Source organism: Aphis gossypii, chromosome 2, assembly GCF_020184175.1.
Source record: "Aphis gossypii isolate Hap1 chromosome 2, ASM2018417v2, whole genome shotgun sequence".
Classification (NCBI taxonomy): domain Eukaryota; kingdom Metazoa; phylum Arthropoda; class Insecta; order Hemiptera; family Aphididae; genus Aphis; species Aphis gossypii.
Window position 1 is genome coordinate 52,107,039 of NC_065531.1, and position 21,808 is coordinate 52,128,846.

Sequence of the window (21,808 nt, forward strand, 5' to 3'; positions counted from 1 at the left end):
TCAACAAGACAAACTGTAAACATAACCTTAAATATTATTTTTTAACTGATAACTACCTATTGGATAATGATAACAATATTTTTAATTTTTAGTTGGGTACTTGTTTAATGGTTTTTAAAAGATTTTATTTTTAGTTTGAGTTTAAAATAATTATTTAATTTATGAAGTAAAATTTTTGTTAATTTATTTCTTTTAGTAATTTACCATTTAGTAAAAATGTATAGCAGTTTTTATAATTTAACGCATCTAAAATAATTTTAATGACCTTAGTAATACAATACTTTTTAAAAATAGGACTTTAAAAATTATCCATAAAAGGATACGCCATAAATAAAAAAATAAAATATTTTATAAAATTTCTCGTTTCTGTTTAAATGAATGTATTTAAATTATGTACACTGTGTTCATTGTTTTATTTTATTTATTCAATGTTACTGTATGTCAACATGATCATGGTCATTCCAAAGCAATGTATGACAAATGTAAGTAATAATTTGTCTTCAATAGTTTTAATTATATTAGCTTTACACACTAAATGTGATTTCTTTTTATAAAGCCATTAATTTATTATGAAATTGTTGTTCTCGTACATTTATTTAGTATCCAACCAAATTATTAGCAAAATTAACAAAGCTAAAAAAGAATACACTCCCTGTGAAACTAAGAATGGAACATGTTTTTTTCCAAACATCTTGAAAGATCTTGAGCCATTTAAAGATGGCATTACTCATGAAATGATAACTGCCGCAGCAGACAAGTAAATATAAAAATGTACAAGTGTCAATTATATTTGTAATTTTTATACTCAATCATTATTTTTATTTTTAGAGGAACTCGTTATATGATCTTTAATCATGACTTATACAGAGAAACAAAGTGCATGTTTCCAGCCCGTTGTGAAGGCATCGAACATTTTTTAACTAAAATTCAATTAAATACTCCAGATGTAGAATTCATTTTAAATACACGAGATTGGCCTCAAATAATAAAACATTATGGGGATCCTAAACCTGTTTTTTCTTTTAGCAAGGTGAGAGTACTAATTTTTGTATTGATTTATTGATGTATCATGTATTTTATAATATTACTCAGTCCAATAGTTTTAATAAATTGATAATTTGTGCCCTAGACAGATGATTATGCTGACATAATGTACCCTGCATGGTCCTTTTGGAGTGGAGGACCAGCAATCAAATTGCATCCATCAGGTCTTGGTCGATGGGATTCTTTGAGAAAATCTATTTTGAAACAATCTGAACAATGGCCATGGAAAAACAAAAGTTCTAAAGGATTTTTTCGAGGTTCCAGAACTAGTGAACAACGTGATTCACTCATACTTTTATCGAGAAATGAACCAGAACTAGTTGATGCAGCATATACAAAAAATCAAGCTTGGAAATCTGATAAGGTACCTACACACTGTATTACAATATCTATCTAATAGTTAATACTTGTATGATAATAATAATTTGATTATAAATTACAACTTGAAAAATATTTAATATTAAATTTATAGGATACACTTTTTGCTCCACCAGCAGATGAAGTATCATTAGAAAACCATTGTCAATACAAATACTTGTTTAATTTTCGAGGTGTGGCAGCTAGTTTTCGTTTCAAACATCTTTTTTTATGTAAAAGTCTTGTTTTTCATGTTGGAGAAGACTGGAAAGAGTTTTTCTATCAATTTATGAAACCTTGGTATCATTATGTACCAATAAATCCAAATGCGTCCGAAAAAGATATTAAGTAATTTATTCTATAAATGTTATTTAACAATTTGTAATAATTTATTCTATCCTTATATTGCAGAAATATTTTATTATTTTTCAAAGAGCATGATGATTTAGCCAAAGAAATTTCAGAACGAGGTTATAGATTTATCAGAACTCATTTGAGAATGAAAGATATAACATGGTATTGGGAAAAACTGCTGCAAGAATATGCCAAATTATTGAAGTACAAACCAAAACTAGACAATGAACTTAACCTAGTTAATAGGTGATCTTCCACTGGGTATAAAATAAGTGTTTTTAAATTTTCATTCTGTATGAAAAATAATATATATATATAACTTAACAATTTTTGAAATTTATGAAGACTGCTGTACTTAACAAAATTGTATTTATCTTTAAAATCATAAAAATGTTTTATTAATTTAAATTCAAAAAAAAAAAAAAAATTATAACAGTTTAAAATGAATTGTGCTATTTTACTGACTTTGATTTTAATAATAATTTGAGAAATGTTGATACTTTTAAATGCAAACATCAGAAACAAAACAAATATTGAAATGAAAACATTTGAAAAAAAAAGATGATGTAAGTAATAATAATAATAAACAGCATAATAATGAAACAATTTATTTGAAATTAAGTAACAACTATAAAAAATGTGGTACACTGGAACACAATTTACTAAACACAAGTATGTTGTTGCTAAAGCATATATATCTTTATTCAAAATCTGAACTAAGATTCTATGTACAAAAATAAATTATATTATTTAAATATATATATGCATACAAAATTTTATTTAAGACATACAGAGTTAAATTTTTTAGTGGCACAACAGATGTAAAAGTCATTCAGTAACTAAGCTTTTAATCTGCATAAGACAGCTGGGCATAACCAACTAGCATTTTTTCATCCGGTGTTTCATCACTGTTGCAGCCAGATACCTAAGTAATGAATAATAATTATAGTAAAATTCCATTGCAAAATAAAAAATGTATACTTACTAGGGCAAAGGTAACTGGTCTATCTCGAGTTTGATTACCTATTAGCACACGTAAATTCATAGCTATCACATCAGCATCTCTGCTATCTACCAAACCAGCTCCCACAAGTTCAGTAGAAATACCATCAGGGGTGTCATTGCCCAATAAGAATTCGAATCGAATATCATTAAGTTCACGATTAGAGTTTCTAAAAAAACATAATTATTAATAATATTTAAGAGTGTAAAATTTGATATAGCTGTTGAATTTTGCAGAATTGTTTATTTAAATATTAAATATAGATCTTGGCACTTAATATCAATATTCTATAAATATTTTTATTACTTATATAATTACTTAAATACTATAATTTTTTTTTATATATATATATGTAGCCAGTATTCAAAATAAAATTTCAAAAATGAAATAAAATTTATTTAAATTAATTTTTCTGTTTTTCTATTAATTATAAATTAAAATGTATAATCAGTCAACTAATTTTACCATTAGACTAAATGGTTTAAAAGAAATAAGTACTTCACATGAATGACTTGACTTGAATAAAGGAGTAGCCCAGTGACTACACTTAATACCTGATTTAAATTAATTCAAGAAAATTATATGTTTTAATTTAAATTTCTCATTTATATTTAACTAACTATAAGTATAAAAAAAAAATCAAACCTCATACGCAGGACAAGATTTAAGTGTTCGTCGCCACTTTCGTGTTCACTATCAGATGATTGAGGGACCTCAACTAATTTATTTAATGGTTTTTCTTGACACTAAAATAATAACACAAAACAGTTGTTAAGTTAACAAAGGTATTTATACTATAAAATTAATTATCAAACAGTAATAATAAATGCAAAACAAGATTTTTACTTCATCATCTGATGACTGTCCATCACATTCTTCTTCAGATGACCAAGTCCACTCTCCAGTTATTGTCCTATGCAATCTACCCGATGTGCCTGGTTGTCTTTTAGATGCCTATTACATATAAATTAAATACATATATTTCATTTAAAACATAAATATAAATGGATTAATCTTAATAATATAAAATGTACCTTTTGAACTCTAGTTTCTAAACTAGGACCAATAGCAATTAAAGTTGATTGAAGGTATTTTTTATCTTTGGCTTTCTTAAAAATTGGATGTTTTAGAAGTTCAGTAGCTGTAGGCCTATAAAAATAAACATTGTTTAATACTTAATCAGAGGGTCTTAAGTAGGAAAGAGACAAAAATTTAATCACCTTTTAGTAGGATCTTTCTGCAAACAATCAGTAATTAATTTTCTGAAAGTTTTACCATAAGCTTTGTATTGGTCTTTTTGATCAGCACCAGTATCTAATGTAGGAGGATCATTCTGAAGAGTCAACATAAGAACCTTCATTGGTGGATACTTGTGATATGGTGCTGTTCCAGTAGCTAACTCAATGGCTGTAATTCCCAATGACCATATGTCTGCTTTGAAGTCATATCCGTGATCCTAATGTATTTTTTGTCGGACAGTTTAGGGTTTCGAGCTTAGCGGTCGGTGTTTACCGATTGCATTAATTTTAGTTAAATGTTTTGCTTTTACCGTGTGTACCTGTTCCATGACTTCCGGAGCCATCCAGCAAGGTGTGCCAACAAATGTATGTCGAACCTTCTGACGATTAGTATCATAACCAGTCGTTAACCATGCACTTACTCCAAAATCAGCTATTTGAACTGTTCCATCTTCACCCAGAAGAATGTTGCCAGCCTTTATATCTCTATAAATACAGCAGTAAACAATTATTATAAATCCTTTTTCTATAATGTATATATAGCCAAGTATGAAAGAATACCTATGAATTTGACTATTAGAATGAAAATATTCCAAGCCCTTCAAAACTTCTCTTAAAACAGTTGCAATGGTAGCTTCATCAAGAACACCATGACGACAATCACTTGTGCGCATTTTGTGTTTTAGTATGTCGAGTAATGACCCCCCTTCTAGCAAACGTAATACTAACCATAATTCATCACCAACTACAAAACTAGTATGATATGTTACAACATTTTCGTGCTGGCACCATGACATGGCTTGTATTTCTTTCTAAATAATGAATGTAAAATAATGTTAAAAAAATTAACATAATCATTAAGTATAGAATAAAAACAAATCATTACTGTTAATTCATCCATGCTGGTGTTCCATTTTTCTAAATTTATTTTCTTTATGGCACATTTTTCTTGACGAGGCTTACAAAAAGCACAATGAACAGTAGCTGTTGCACCAACACCTACAATTTAAGTAATTATTTATTAATATAATTTACAAATAATCAAAACATATCAATAGATATACTAAACTGATATAAGTATAATTAATTTTTATTATTAACTAATTATATTCATGGCAAAAAATACATAAATATTTATGTAAATTAAAATTACAAAATTGTATAGGTAATATTATTATAGAAAATGTTTCTAAAAAAAAATAAACCTTTTTTTAAAAAAATTGAACTCAAGAGATACCTATATTAACTTATGTATTCTTATAACAAAAATTGATACTCTATAATTATCTAATAAAATTATGAGTTGTATTACAAATATACAATTCTACTATAAAACTATATTTAGCAACAATTTATCTGTAAAAATGGTGAAAAAGTTTTTCAAAAATGTATAACTATTATTTAAAAGCTATAGTCCAATAGACAAAATAATAAAACACTGTAAGTGATAAAAAACTTAACTTTAATTTTCTGTCTGTTCAAATTGATAATTATTACAAAATATATTAAATAAGTAGATTTAATCCAATATATTATGCAGAAATATTAAAATTTAATTTTATTAAAATGCTAGTCGAATAAGACTTGGTTAAATCATTAATTTGATAAATCATTGTGAATTGAATAAAATACTATTTTTGGTACTGAAACTCCTCATAAATCCTGACAAAGTATGTTTGATTTATCTACCTGCTTTGTTATACATAATATATCAATATTGTGCATTTATTTTATAATTTTTATTTAAACATATAAAAATTTAACCAGCACTGGTATGATGGTATACAGCTTATAGAAATTAAATAAATACATTCAGATTTGAATTTCAACAATTAAATATACAAGGAATACTAATTAAAACAATGTTATTTTGCATAGATAGTGGCTAATCTGTTCTGGCCTCAAAAAATAGTATTGTTATATAGGTATAAGGTACTTAATGATATTTGTTATATGTCTAACAGACGGATATACTAAAATATTAAATTAATATGATGGCATCAATGATTCATTATTTGCTCTTAGTGTTTAAATAAACTTAATTTGGTGTTATATAACTTAAAGTTTAACAAATTCAACAATTTATTAGTTTTTATTAATAAAAATGTTTTGAAGTACTAAAAGTACTATAATATATTACATAAATTGTATCTTTATTTTATTTACTTATGTTATAAAAGTGAATTATCATGGTAAATAATACTTGTATAAATACCCTTAGAGATAATAAGATTTAACAAGACACAGATACTATAGATAATAAACAATATAAATTCATAATAAAAATATATTATGGATTCATAATATTGCTCTGTAAATGTTTAGTTGAGGTTAAATTTATAAGATTGATTTTAATTTTAATATTTTTTTGAATATTTGTATTATATTCAATTTATAACAAAACCCAATTAAATATTAATTGAAAATAATAAATATTTTGGTAAAAATGCTATTTGATTTAAATACAAAAACTGTTATTTTAATAAACTATGGTCAATCCTCAATCATATTGAACTAACAATTTGAAATTTATGATATATTTGATGAGAGGATTGGCGATTTAATATTATACACTGTACCTATTTTTTCTATACTCAAAAATAATACTCAACAGAATAATATTCCAGGAGCAATAATCAAAAAATGGTTTTCGAATAATTTACTACTAACGTTTTAGCAAATTAATTTCAATAAAACACGTTGACCGGGTAAAAAATCTGATATCTCACCGGACATTGTGGTCAACGGTAATCAGTATTCGGTAATACTATCACATGATATGCCACTCAATATTAATATTATAATGACGATAATTTAATAAGCGATGAGATAGATAATGAAGTACAACATGAATAACGAGTGATGCGGTCATGTGGAGGTAAATCTCAAAGGAGGGGGTGGACAAGGTAATGACGGGGGTTCGGGTTGACGGAGCAGTCGGCAGACACATTATTGAGGCATCCGTAGAAATCGTCGATTTCGGTGCGACACTGCGCGACCGTTGTAGTATCGAACCTGTTTACCGAGGTAATAAAACGCAAAACAATAATAATAATTATTATTATATATTTTAGAAATCGTCGCGATATAACCTAAAAAAAAAAGATTTAAAACGAAAATAATGACGACTACCGGTGTCGGCCAGTGGGAAGTTGACCAGGTGTTAATCGTCGGCGCTTACCCGATCCTTCGAGGGGAGCATCAGTAGACGACCTCCCACGACAAGATAGGAGGACTAAGGATTACGGGGCTGCTGCTACAGCAGAGCGATCAGAGACTACCGACCAACAACTTTACGTGATAAGAATATAATATGATTACCGATAACTTCGCGAAGTTCGTAACTGTCTCGGGTGTTTGGCCACACGTTAGAAGCCGCAGCGGCGGCGGCGGCTGCCAAAGGCGCGTTGTCGGCGTTGTTGCTGGTGGCGTTGGTCGCCGTTGTAGTGGTCGTCGACGACGGCGTCGCCATTTTACCGCTAGCTGGCACTACGACGTGCCGGTGCCGTTGATATTCCGGTAGGACTCGTGACGACGCCGACTGAACAGGCGCAATGGCATTTTACGACTGCACCGTCTGCAGTGCGCGGCGGACGGTAAAATACTGGTGTGGCGGAGTGCGGACGACAATGCACTGGTGGCGGCGGCGGCTTGGTCGTGTGCGGTTGCGGTGATATCGACGGCGGCGGTCGACGTCGTTCCAACTCGGTTGGAGCGCGCACGCAATGCAGGCGTCGGCGGCGTCGTCGTCGTCGTCGGTTGACGCGCGCGCGTTTATAAATAATACGATATTATTATTTCATGACTTCATGTACGCACACGCGCGCACTCACACGTACACATACACACACGTATATATATATACATTCAGACAGACAGATTATACAAACGATAACGGGTCTGTGTATCGTTACGAAAATTACGCTACGACGGTGCTTGCAAATTAATTACGATATTATTTATATAATAATGCGTTCTCGAACAGCCATATGCGCGTAAAACGTTTCGCGTTCGGATATCGTTCTGCCGATCGTAAACAAGTTACCGCTCAACTGCCGATCGTCGGTCGTGTGTAGCGCGTCAAGCGTGGCGCGAGGAGTGTTACAAAAAACAACAACGCTCCGCCTGTGAAATGTGAATAATTACGTGTCGCGAGACGACGTGCGCGCACGCGTGTACAATAGCGTTCTAAACGGTAATGATAATAATACGACTGAAATAGTGAAAACGTACGATCGGTCGCTGGTGCAATACGGTCGGCTGATGCGCGCGCGTTTTCGTTATTCGTCGCACACGCTTGCACCGCGGGGTTTACGGGAGAGTAGCTGATGAGCGACGACAAAAACGCGAACGTACCGACGGCGCGATAAGTAAAAAAAAAAAATTTGAAAAAAAAGCGTGCCGCGTGTCGTATAACTCGTATATCCGATCCGCCGCCGTCCTCGGTTGTCGCGACGCCCTGGCGCTCTCCCACGCCACAGCGGCGGCACCCCCGCCAACGCGCTTTTTAATTATTTTTATGTATCATGTTCAATAATTTGTCTCGTAATTCGTTTTGCACGCGCACACGATGCGATTTTTTGATAAATTTTTTTCGTGTTTTCGACAAATCCAATCCAATTAGACGAGCCACGGGCGTGTAATTTATTATTTCGTTTAACACGAAACGGCGTAATAATAATATCCTACTTAAATTTTTTTTATAACATAATTTATTACAACTACTGCACAGCGCACACATCGACACGTGATAATAGATACCTACCTATAATGTATTTATTTACAATAACATTAATTATTATCTCGGTTAGTGCGTTTTCGTCTTTTTCCTAAACACACCTAAATAAAGGCCTCTTGTGTGTAAATTATTGTGTATGTAGCTAATACATAATAAATAATAATATATTGTATTATGTAATAATAATTTATAATGATATAGGTACCTATCTACACGAGTACAACGCATCATATTATTTACAGTCGATTTGATTCTCAACAGTTCTCGTTAGGCGGTTATGCTAGTGGCTAGTATTCGATTCCATAAATAGGTGGACGGACAACTAAGTATACAGCAGGGATGGCAGATCCGTGGCACGCGAAAAGATTTTAAGGGCACGCAAAAAATTTAATTATTTTTATTACTTACTACGACGTTACTTATTCTCTGTCATGTTGCCACAGCGCCGCGCCGAACCATATATTATAGTATAGGTATATGTATTATTTTTATTAAATATAGATTCATTTACCTTTTTTTGCTAAATTTTTTATATTAATACTTCAATTATACAATATTATAATAATTTTATCGCGTGCCACAAATTGGCTACCCCTGGAATATGATTTAAAAAAAAATTTTATGGTACGTAGCGTTCAAATAATTTTCCACATTTATAGCATATCGTATACATAGAGTATTGGAGTGTATTGAGTATTGACAAGTGAAGACCGTCCATTAACTATAAATATATAAGTAGAAAATTAATAGTAATAACACTAATAAATAATAATTATTATGTAGGTACAAGGAAATGGCCAGTAGCAGCTATACTGCAGTACCCATATGGGCAGTATTATATAATATACATATTAATATATTATTAGGGAACAGATGTTAATAAGTATAAAATTAAAAATATTTAAATATTAAATTTGAAAACAAAATAATATAATGTATTAAAAATAATACATATTAACAATTTTTTTATTCTGAATCATTCAAATTGTCTTCGTGAGAAACAGTTAGAAACGACATATAATTTAAAAATTTAAAATGATGGTGATTCGATCTTAACATCGTTTTATAACGGCTGAGTGACCTATCCACATCAACAGACGTGATAGATGCATATGCCATATTTCATACATGTTAATTCTTTTGGATTGTATTTTATTTCCAAATTGTTTTTTATAGTTTTGTTTCTTTAGTATGTCCCTTATCGACGTCACAGCCTTAAATCCTGGGTTTTTTCCATTATATTTTGTCATTTTGAATTGGTTAAAACTCCAATTTCTCCTGCAGGAACACGTTCCAATTGTTTTAGGACATTATCAACTAATTCTAGGTTCTCGGTTAATGACATATTAGACATTTCTAATTTTGAACATTTGAAATAGTAATATAGTATCAACTAAAAATCTAAAATGAATGTTAAAATAATTCTTTTGCAAATTTCTACTTTCTATAAGCTCAATGGTTAAAAATTGCAACACATAAATTGATCATTGATCAATTATAATAAATAATGAATATAACATATGTAATCAGTAATCAATTTCTTTTCATTTATTTTAGCCAATTTGAAAGTGATATAATATGCATAATGCATATTAAATAAATTGAAACATTTAGAAATTTGAAACCATTAACCAACTTACAATAATATAGTACCTAGGTAGTTATAAATTATAATAAATTTAATTATGATCACAATTCATAGGTTATTAATTTTAAATATAATATCATAAATTATTTGATACCTCTGCAATATTTTATTTTATTTAGTTTTTTTTTTAGTTTATAATTAATTTCAATTAATGAATAAGACTATAAAAAACTGAATATGAATTATAAAAAAAGGAAACAAGATAATATTTATCTAATTATTTCTAATTATCACAATAGGAATTTGATAAAATATTTTCTAAACATAAGCAATTGTATTTTTTTTTTTTTTTAATGAGAAATATAAATAATTATTTTATCATTAAACTGAGCCTATTTTGTGTACTTATATCTATCACAATCTTTAAGTGAATACAAATTTTTAATTGATTAATAAATTGTATAGTCTAAACTATTCTAATACGAAAAATGATTCTGATCGAAGATGATCTTTCAGTCTAAAGATATTTTAATATTTAATGTTTCATTATAATATTCAGTGGTGTAGTTACGGGGGAGGCGGTGTAAGGGGTAACCGCCCAAACAAAAATCTTTTTATATTGGTTAGAGCAAAATAAAAATGACGTTTAGTGTAACTAATAACTTAAAATTTATATCATAAAAAATTACCCTCCCCCCAAAAAAATCATCTCTTTTCGTCGCTGATTTGCTGCCTGTTAGAGATATTATTTTAATCAATACCGACGAACCGTAAAATTATAGTGTGAATATAGGTTCGTGCCTCTTGGTTGGTATGCGAATAGCATAAAATGAATATAAATTTTAAATATTTTGAAAATTGCCTTGCGAATGTTGCAAGTCATTTGGTATTCGATCGAATGTCAGTAAATGAATAAAGTCGAATGACCGTATTACTTTATTAGAGTAAACTAATGAAATTATTCTAAGTACTCAAATATTCAGATGAAAATTATTTTAAATGCTTAGGAATCAAATTGTTGTACAAATTGGCCAGAAAGCGTTGAGACACCAGACACGGATATCGAATGATTACCATCTGGGACTAGAGACTTCTGCAAGTCCGAAAGGATTTTTATATAGATATTTTTGTATGGTACGCATGCCCGTCCAGACAACATCAGATGCTCATCTTATAGGTAATAATTATTAGGTGTAGCCCGCCGTGGAGGTATATTTGAATGGTTTGTCATTGATTTTCAATATTGTTTGTTTAATTATAATATATCTCTTATTGTGCTTTTTGAAAATAAAGTTAATGTGAAAAATATTTATAATATTTTGCCTTACAAACACCAACTCGCCAAAAAAATAAGTTACGCCATTGATATAAATATATAATATTAGTCATATACTCATGTGTAACTGTGTAAGCATTAATACATAACGGTCAAATGCAGTTTTTTATAGTAAAATGATTTGTTGCATAGTTTTTCATAAAATATTATCTCTCAACTTCCTAACAACCAGCTGACATCACTGACATCAGTACATCACTGGCTTCAGTAGATTTTAAGGTGTGGCCGAGCTAACTGACGAGCTATTCTCGAGGCGGCCAATCGGAGGTCATTAATTTTGCCTCCTGTTTCACTATTTCCGAACGACGACGAATTTTTGTCGAGTTCTAGTAACAGAAGTACTACGGAGTCATCTGAAGTAAACGGACCATGGACTTACACTTCTGTATTAAAAAAACTGTTGGAGTTAGAGGAGATTTCGATGGAAATTAGAAATCCCAGTTCGAAAACCGGAAAGTACCTACTACGCAGTACTACCGATACCTTATTATGTCTGCAGGAAAGTGTACCTATCAGTGAGATTAGAGTTATGTCTCCCGCAGAAATTGGCAACGATGAAAATATAGAAAAGATGCATTTGCCACATATTTATGCCGCTCCTCCATTATCTCGACATCTAACCCGTCGATTAGTACACATGAGGAATTCTGTCCCTGTACGTTTTTAAAATGGACCGAAATCTGTTGCAAGTGCATCTTCTCTATATTTTCATCGTTGCCATTTTCTGCGGGAGACATAACTCCAATCTCACTGATAGGTACACTTTCCTGCAGACATAATAGAAATAACAGAAATAATTACCAGTGTTGTGTGCGCTCCCGAGATAATGTCACAAATAATCATTTGCCTTCCTTCGAGTGTTGGGTCGGCGTTAAAATCATTTACGTTACATCCGATCATAGTAGCATAATACCAGCGGTGGTACATTTCGTGACCGGTGTCTACGTATGTAGTCATCCAGTGATGGATCTTCAATTCTTTGTTCGGCCACCTCGACTATTGTGACTTTTTTTCTTAATGTCCGAAGTAGACAAAGAAGGCTGTACTTTTGTATCGTTTTCAATACGTCGTGAAATCAGTGATGAGTTTTCGTATCTTCCGCAATAATATCAGAGTACATATTTAAACATATCTGAACTTACAATAACATATTATTGTTATTATATTTGTATTTTATTATTATAATGTACATAAATATAGTAATATATCCTATTATTCTAACTCTAAACTCTAAATCCTCTTACTTAATTTACCTAATTAACCTAATTTACTTCGTTAATTATTTACCTACTTAATCCTGCGTAAAGAAATTTTTCTAATCGTGACCGATGTCCAAAACGAAAGCTGACTTTACTAAAGTCAATTAAAGCCGATTTAATTGTTGGTTGTGCAGGTCTGATAGAACCCGATGAAGATCAATTATTGCCACTTAAGGTTAGTGGCCATGATTCAAATCATAAAACAAAGAAAAATTATATCTAAACTTCTTTATACCTAAAGGATATTAAGACATAAGGATAAGGTCTATTGAATATTGTTAATGTAATAATGTACTGTTATATTGAACACCTATCGGTTTTCGGGCGTCGGCGTTTATTTTTCGTGCCCGTGATTTCGATAATAATTATACAGCAATAACGCGACTCGGCAGTACAGTCATCTATTCCATGGTACAGTGTTGAAACCAATGGGACTGCGGAAGGCAGATCTAATTGTTTGTGTCCGCGACTGTCATAAATTGATGTCTTTCGTAGTTTACTAATACTAGCTAGGTACTTGTTAGAACTGTTAGAAGTTATAATAAAAAATTGTTATTTAGTATTTACTAATTAGTAATTAGCTAGGTACATATTTTAACTTTTATTTATGCGTGTAAATAAATGGACAATCGCAGTTTAAGCTTAACGTTAGTTACGGTTTAATATTTATTGCAACTACGGTGCCTTATTATAACAATAGCTAGGTATTGCTTATTGACAGAGCATAATAACTATTTTTTTCTAGTATTTTTACGAAAAAAGCAATGTAGTACTTTTTTACCTAAATTATTTTATGATATTGGGCAGGGCCTGTTTCGCCCAAAGCCATTTTAGTCATTTCAAAATTAAGTTGGTGTTGGTTTTTAAATAATATAACGTCATATTTTTATTTTTTACAAAAATGTTTGTAAAAAGTCAAAGCAAACGTTTTTAAAAAATACATGTTCATTGTTCAATTAAACATTATCATTTGCCACAGTTATAAATTATAATACAAAATACAAATTACCAATAATTATTGTTAACTAAAAATAAATGACAAAAAAAAATGAAGGAAACGCAAGAATACAATGAAAAACCTATACTTTTATATAGATCTAGTGAAATTACCAAATACTAGGTGTAAGTTTGTAAAAATTAAAAAACATTTATAGAAATTTAAAGATGATATAATAATTTGCATTTTGTTATGACTTTTTAGAAAAATCTTAGTAAAAAAATTAGCCCCCCAGAAAAAAATCACTCAAAGCTTCCTTTGAATAAAAACTCTAAGTTTGAAAAAAATTAAATAGCATTTGACATTATATGATAGTGAAGTATTTCTAAATTTTTGCAAGATATTTCAAGAAGCTGTTACTTTTCCATTAAGTATATCTGTATATATATAAATATTATAATAAATATATAACGGTATATATATAGCGACCTGTGAGAGATCATTTTCTAGTTTTCTACTATGCGACGTATACAAACACGTATATACTGTTATGAATCAAGATAGATTCAACAATTTAAGTATTTTGAATATAGAAAATGATATTTGTATCAATAGACAACAACGAAAACATTAAACATTTTTGAAAAAACTGAAAGACGTATACAATTAGGTACATTAGATATCCCTAGATATCTATTTATTTAAATAAATGGATAATGTTCAATTGTCTTATTACTTATTACTGTTATTTATTAATTACTAAAATCTGCAGAATTGATGAAATACAAATAACCTAAAAACAGTTAAAACCATGTACAAATGTACAACGTACCAACATGTTATAATTTTTAAAAAAAAAATCTTTTTTATTAGAGGGTCCCTCCTCTAAATATTTTTTCCTAATTGGACCACTGGGTTTAGAAGGTCAACCTTGTCTCCTCGAAATTATTTTTGGTATGGCATACGTACATATTTTTTTAATCTATGTGCTAATACTATGAGTAACTCAACAGTGTTATACGGGATAAATCAAAAAAAAAAAAAATGAAAATGAAAATAGCAGGTGTGTAAATAAAAATAGTAGTTAATTACTTCATTTCTATGAAGTAATTGAGATAATGGGGACAGTCGCGCGTCGTCGATAATCTCTATTTATATCTATATCTCGGAACTGAACCGTCTCGTAACTGATAATATGTATGTATCGGCTTTAATGATTAAGATAAGGGTGATAGGATTAGCCTTCATGTCAATTAATCGCACTTCGCAGTAGGTATTTGAATATACCTACACTGGAGAAATGATTAATAATTTTGCAAACCTGCTTCGAAAATTGGATTAATTTATTTTAATATGTAATATTCTAGTTTTCATAATTTATGTGTTATTAAAATCAAACACAAAAAAAAATTCGGGAAGGTTCATAAAAAAATTTACAATTATCAATATAAATTATTGATGAAGTATCATATAAATAAACTACACATTATTTTAATGATGTTAATTAAATATATATTTATAAACTTATATTTATGCCTCAATGCCTGCACTGATCAGTATAATCTCTTTTGCTTAGTGTACAGATTTATTTTTTAAATTTAAACTTTTAAATAAAATTAGTTTTGAAAATTATTAACAACAATTTAAAAGTTCCTTAAAGGAAGAAAGCGTAAGTATAGACTTTTAAAATACAGATTTTAAATAAGATTAGAAGTTAGAACTCGATTCCGTAATCCGAACGTTTTGTACTTTTGTACCCAAGATTTTCATGAAATGTTGCCGGATTTCCATAAGGTTACATAAGTATTTACCTAATTGACTTATTTTTAGCACTGCGTACGTTTTTTTTACATAAAAGTAAGATCAGCATCTAAACTATCTAAAGAACGTTTCAATCAAAGCTATTAGCAGAGTAGCCGACAAACGTTGATAGTTATCACACAATCAACGAATATAATGAATATTTGATTCATCAAAATACACCAAATAAAATATTTGTAAAAAGTACCAAGGTATCAAACTATAAAATTATATAAAATGTTAATATAATTTATACTATTCAATTCAGTAAATTCTGCAGTTGATTCAGTTGACAATTTTTTAACTTTGACATTTCAAATTCATCAACTCTTTTATAACGTTATTATTTAAGAAAATTAAAAAAATTGACTATAATAAATAATAAATGTCAACGTCTAGAAAATTATAGGTAATCAATAATCATGTTGTTTTGGAGGTCATTTTGATCAAATCGTGTTTCCAAAAAGGTAAACGTACGAAATCGTGCTTAACCATCAAATAAACCTTTTGAAAATAAAATAATAAATTTATAATATTTTAATTTATGTTATTATTTATAGCGTATATCATAATATTATGTATAATATAATATATTATATAATTTATATAAATATACCTATTGTCAAATAGATACTTATACAGTTATACCTAAACTATAAGTTATAATTTTATAAATGTTATAATATTATATTGATTTAGTATAATAGTAGGTATTTTTATTATTATTATTATTATTATTATTTATAATTCACAAAACTTACGTAATAAATAATAATTATTAACTGATTACTACCAACTATATACTACTTGAATTATCATTTATCCTAATTGTATGTTAGATTGTACTTTTCCCATTAAACTTGGTTTCTTACAAATTTCCCTCGTATTTTACCCCATTAATAGTTGAATTTTCTAAAAATCCTTTATTAACGAATGCCTACCTCAAAATAGCTATCTGTGTGCCAAATGTCAGCACAATCCTTCAGTTGTTTTTTCACGATGTAAATGGTCTATCGTTTAGATATTATTTTAAAATATTATTTATTATTATAAAAAACAAACACCATGAACATAACAGGCGACTATGACGAGTAAAAAATAATAATTGAAACTACAATGCACGCCGAGTAAAACAACTACGCTAACGTGGCGACAGCGATGTGCGACTTTCGCATGTGCATGCGTGTACGATTTATAGTGGTTGTAGCATTATTGAGGAGATAACGAAATACGGTTTCCATCGGGATTATTTATTAACTTTTAAGTATTTTTACTCTAATATCTAGTTTTTCATCGACAATTTTTTTACCGAGAAGTACACTTAAATTTTTTATAAATTTCAATCCCCTATTTTTTTAAGCTGACCTGGCCTACATTATGTTATATTATATCATAACAGCTATATGCATACCAGATTTCAGTCTGAATAGTGAATACTTGATCTGTCCAATAGTTTGAGTTTTGTGTTGATAGATTGATCAGTTTTGTTTCACTTTCATATATATATAATATATATATATAGTAGTACCTATATTATACTGTACAGTTCAGTAGCTGTTAATAAAATATTCAACTATTCTATTTTTAGGAAATTATATGATATTTAATACTATATACCAGTACTCACTAGGATTAGTGTAAATCCACAGACTATAATAAAAAAATAAACAAATATTGGTGGTTATATTATTATTTATTAACTATTTGTTCTAAGAATATTGTCTTAATTTACCTCTATACTTCTTATTATTTAGTATGATAATATAATTTTTGGTTAGTAGTAGGTAGTAGGTACTTTAGGTACAAGGTACTTATAATACAGTTATAATATGAATTCCATATTTATTATACCTAAATAAGTACTAGTATAGGTACCTAGACCATGAAAGCAATATTTTGTTTTTGTCTAATTGAAGACGTGGGTAGAAAATTGGGGATTTCTCGAGTGCATCCTGTTTTTAATTATTACCTTTTTCATAGCCCGAGTGCAGTCTAATCGACATATTATAATATCACAGTGCCCAAGTGCAACCCGCCGTCTTATCGACAAATTTTAATGAATAGCCTGATTGCGTCCTCGGTTTAAAATAAAATAATGTTTGACAACATTTTGTCAAAAGAATAACATTTTAACACCAACCTATATAGATATAATAATAACAAAATTTTTTTTTATTTAATAAGTTGTACTCTCACCTAAACTTAACAATATAAGCTTAAGTAAATTGATAATAATAATAAAAATGAAATTTTTGGGGTGTAAGCCAGTTCACCTCCTCGCGGCGCATCCTGTGTAATTCTAAATGAACTGGGACGCATTCGGGCTATGTAAAAAGTATGACCTTTTTTTTCTTGGGGCGCACTCGGATTAGTCGGATTATACCTTATTCTGGATACACTAGGAACATTAAAAAAGGGTCATTTCGGGACGCACTTGAGAAACTCCCATAATATCATATAACATATTATATATTATATAACTTAGTATTATTCATCATTGAGGCGTCATAAACTTGTAACGTTACCGTCGAATCATGTACCTAGTTTAAAAAAATTATTATAATACAATTTTTAAAGGTAACTATGTCCTACATTTATATATTTATTTTTACAGGTACGTAAAAGTATTAGAACTTTGAAATTCCAATCTCAAAAATGTAACAAGGTTTTTAAAAAATAATGGATCGACATATAAATTATAAAGTAATATACAATAAAATTGTGTAATAGATAAATAACTTTATAATAACGTTTTTTTAAGACTTCAACATCGTGGGACGTGGGTTACTAGCTTGACATTGAGTTTTACTTTATTATTTCTAAGTTATTTAGTATTATGATAGTTAGTTTTTTAAGTTATAAAATTTACAATTTTATTTTTAATACCTACATACTAAATTTACAATTTCTTAATAACATTAGTAATACCATTGATTACTTAAAAATTTGATTATTTTCATATTTTAGACTTCATTTAGTTATTCTGCTATGTCGAGTCGGCATGTTTAGATCTGAGGACGTCCCACGCGATGAATTTTTGTCAATATTTGAATTTCAAATGTTAATAAAAAAAAATTGTGCTTATGAATTCTTATATTTTTTTTAATCATTATAAGACTAACTAATGAGGAACGTTTGTATTAAATTTTCAAGTATTTTGACTCAGCCAAAAATTTTTTATCGATATTTATAAAAAAAAAACTAAACAAAAACGAATACTTTAAATGCTTTTAAATAGCATTAAAAAGGCTAAATATTTTGAAAATTAAATTATGAAAAAGAAAATGTCAATCTGAACAAATAGTATTTAAAAACGTTTCACGATAAATCGTTATCGTTACGCTATTTTGTAAAACTTTAAAATTCAAACGCACTTAATTTTTTTCTATAATGATGTTTTGAGTTTTTTCTACAGCTATTTAAAGGGAAACTTATGGAAAACTCAGTGTTGAATTTTTTAACCGTAATTATAAACACAAAAAATTTTATGATTTTTCAACTACAAAATTACTTGCAAATTTTCGCGATTTTAACATATTTCGTAAACATTTGAACTATAAACGCTTATAAAAAATTGTGAAGCATTCTTTCGACAAGTTATGTTGTACAGAGACATACAAAAAAAAACACATAATTGTAAAATCAATATATTCATGATTCATCACTTCATTCAAAATCTAAAAATCGTGCTCAAAGCCGTGAGTACAAGAAAAAACTATTGCCCTTCAAATGGACTATGGAGAATCTTAGAATAAAACGTGGTAAAAATTTAAAGTAACATATTGGGTAAATTTTACAAAATGATTTTTAGTGTATGGAAAGCTGATATATTTTTTAATTCTATGAACTTGCATAAATACGGTTTACCTAGGTATGAATTTTTTAATTTTTTTTTTCTTTTGTTTTATTCATAACATATATAACCACCGTATAGGCGTAGGTAGGAATTATTTTCAGAGGGGGTTTTGGTCTAGACTCTAGTTATTCATTAAATTAAATTTGCAATATTTATTTTAAAATTGTTTTATCTTTAATTTCCGGGGGTGTTAACACCAAAAACACTCCCCTTACCTACGCCCGCATGGATCACCGTCTAGTGATATATTAGGAAATCAAATTGATATTATTTATAATTTTAACTTTCGAGTAAGAATTTTAATATTAATTTTACATTTATAATGATGTGTGTTTTTTAAAAATAATTATTCTAAAAGTACTTCGATTTTAAACTTTAAGGGTAATTTCTGGTAGCAAAGTTTCTCATAAGAAGTTAATCTACCAAATATAAAACATCAATAATCTTTATTCACAATATTTTTTATAATTGATTGAAAAGGGAATTTTGGTGAATTATTTTGTAGTTATAAATTCTTAAAAAATTTATATTCATATCTAATATTTGAAAAGTTAATAGAAGGTTCCTTATTAGTAATTACTTATTACTGTCAGGATAAAAAAAAATTTGAGCTTAAATTTCCAAATATATTTTATGAGCATTTGAAAAATACATTTTGATGAAATTAGACATTATTCAGAAGTAAAATACTAAAATAACGATTTTTTATCAAATAATATTTCAATTTTGTGGCAATTCAAAAACGAAAAAGAATAGATGTTTGAAAAATTTATACCAAATATTTATACTTGCATTATCTACAGGTAATAATAATTACCAGGTATAATTTTCAAAATATTTTGGCTCTTTTTGAGATTTTTATCGTCATTTAAAACTTTTTTCAACAGTTTTTTTTTTAGACATTTGAAGTTTAAATTTATACGATATGATATTTAAATGCTTGGCGCTAGATTCCTTGTTAAATATCTGCTAAGTGTGCTAGGCTGACAGACTCTTCGTTCAGAAATATTTTTCCGTATTTTCTATAAGGCTAGGCGCGTGCAGGACTTACAGTGGTATAGGTGTTGCTAAATAATAAATTTTATTCATTAATATGTCTTTAAGAAAAGAATACATTTACATATTATAATAACTGATCTTTTCTTCAGTCATAAAAATAGTAAATAGATATATAGGACATATGTATAAGCCATAAGAACATAAGGTAATGGTTGTTATAAATATAATAGGTAGGTATTATAGCTCAGATTGATATAATAAAGATTTAATTTACCATACATTGAACATTTATACCAGTTTCCACGATAACAGTATACATTTTAATATAATGTAACTGCATGTATAGAACTTTTTTATTTAAGAAAAATACATACACTTTGCCTTTTAATTATTTTTTCATTAAAAAAAAAAATTCTCCCTTATCGATGATCACTTTCCCTTGAAAATTTTAGAAAATAAAATGAAACAAAATATTAAAACAGGTTTAACAAATAATTTAAAATTTGAAAGTAAAATTAGTGACTCATATTATAATTATAAACTATGTCTTGCAATAAAGTATTTCACTTATACTTTTTACCTATCATTCATCATTCATAGCTTAACGAACTAAAGACCTTTATGCGCGATACTACCAATAGGTTTTCCATTTGCCATGATTCCTTGCCATTTAAATAAACATAATATTATGTTCCACTGACCATTTCTGACACTTCTATTGCATTTTTAACTTCTCTATATGACTATATCCATTCATCATAGAAAGTGTATCAGATTACTTTCGGTTAGATTCTTAATCAGTGAGTTTTGAATAAGACCCACCTGCCCAACTTTTCAAAAGTTAAGTATCTTAATGCAAATGCAAAACTATAAAAATTATCTAGGTTTCATACTTTAAGATAATTTTTATTTATTTTAAGATATTTTATTATTATCTATTATATTTTGAACGGATTGATGAATGTATTTATTTTACAACACTGTGTGTTTTTTGTGTCTGTGCACATGGTAGCTTTGTTGAAATAATGCTTTAATTTAAAACTTCAGGGGTGGTTTCAGGTGGCAAATTGAATATCCTTAGTGCATTATATAGAGGACAATATATATATATATATTTTTTATTATTGTACTTCAAAAACAATCACTTTGAATATTTGAAATTTTCACTAAATGTTTTTATATTTTTATCTATAAAAGGTAAAATTTCCAAAATATTTTGACTTTTTTGAGCTTTTATATAGACAGCTGAAATTTTCGATTTTTCTGAGTATTTTTTTTTTTTAAGTATCGATAAAAAGT

At 28.6% G+C, this 21,808-nt stretch overlaps 2 protein-coding genes across 3 annotated transcripts; one reads left to right on the forward strand and one right to left on the reverse strand.

Moving 5' to 3' along the window:
• Window positions 1–95: 95 nt before the first annotated feature.
• Window positions 96–2,202, forward strand: LOC114121796 (O-glucosyltransferase rumi homolog). The gene is made up of 6 exons (XM_027984262.2): window positions 96–482; window positions 601–757; window positions 829–1,030; window positions 1,130–1,408; window positions 1,517–1,749; window positions 1,813–2,202. Exons 1-6 carry the CDS (start codon window positions 392–394, stop codon window positions 2,003–2,005), a joined length of 1,155 nt encoding a protein of 384 aa, XP_027840063.1. The 5' UTR covers window positions 96–391; the 3' UTR covers window positions 2,006–2,202.
• Window positions 2,203–2,430: 228 nt separating this feature from the next.
• Window positions 2,431–7,756, reverse strand: LOC114121794 (STE20/SPS1-related proline-alanine-rich protein kinase). 2 transcript variants are annotated; one of them, XM_027984260.2, is made up of 10 exons: window positions 7,318–7,756; window positions 4,883–4,995; window positions 4,558–4,808; window positions 4,317–4,482; window positions 3,979–4,214; window positions 3,793–3,907; window positions 3,605–3,712; window positions 3,404–3,504; window positions 2,741–2,927; window positions 2,431–2,680 (listed from the first exon to the last, which is right to left on the reverse strand). In XM_027984260.2, the coding sequence occupies exons 1-10, from the start codon at window positions 7,466–7,468 to the stop codon at window positions 2,603–2,605; spliced, it is 1,506 nt and encodes a 501-aa protein (XP_027840061.1). In that variant the 5' UTR covers window positions 7,469–7,756; the 3' UTR covers window positions 2,431–2,602. The 2 variants fall into 2 exon arrangements, with proteins under 2 accessions (XP_027840061.1, XP_027840060.1); XM_027984259.2 differs by having other exon boundaries at window positions 4,308–4,482.
• Window positions 7,757–21,808: the final 14,052 nt, after the last annotated feature.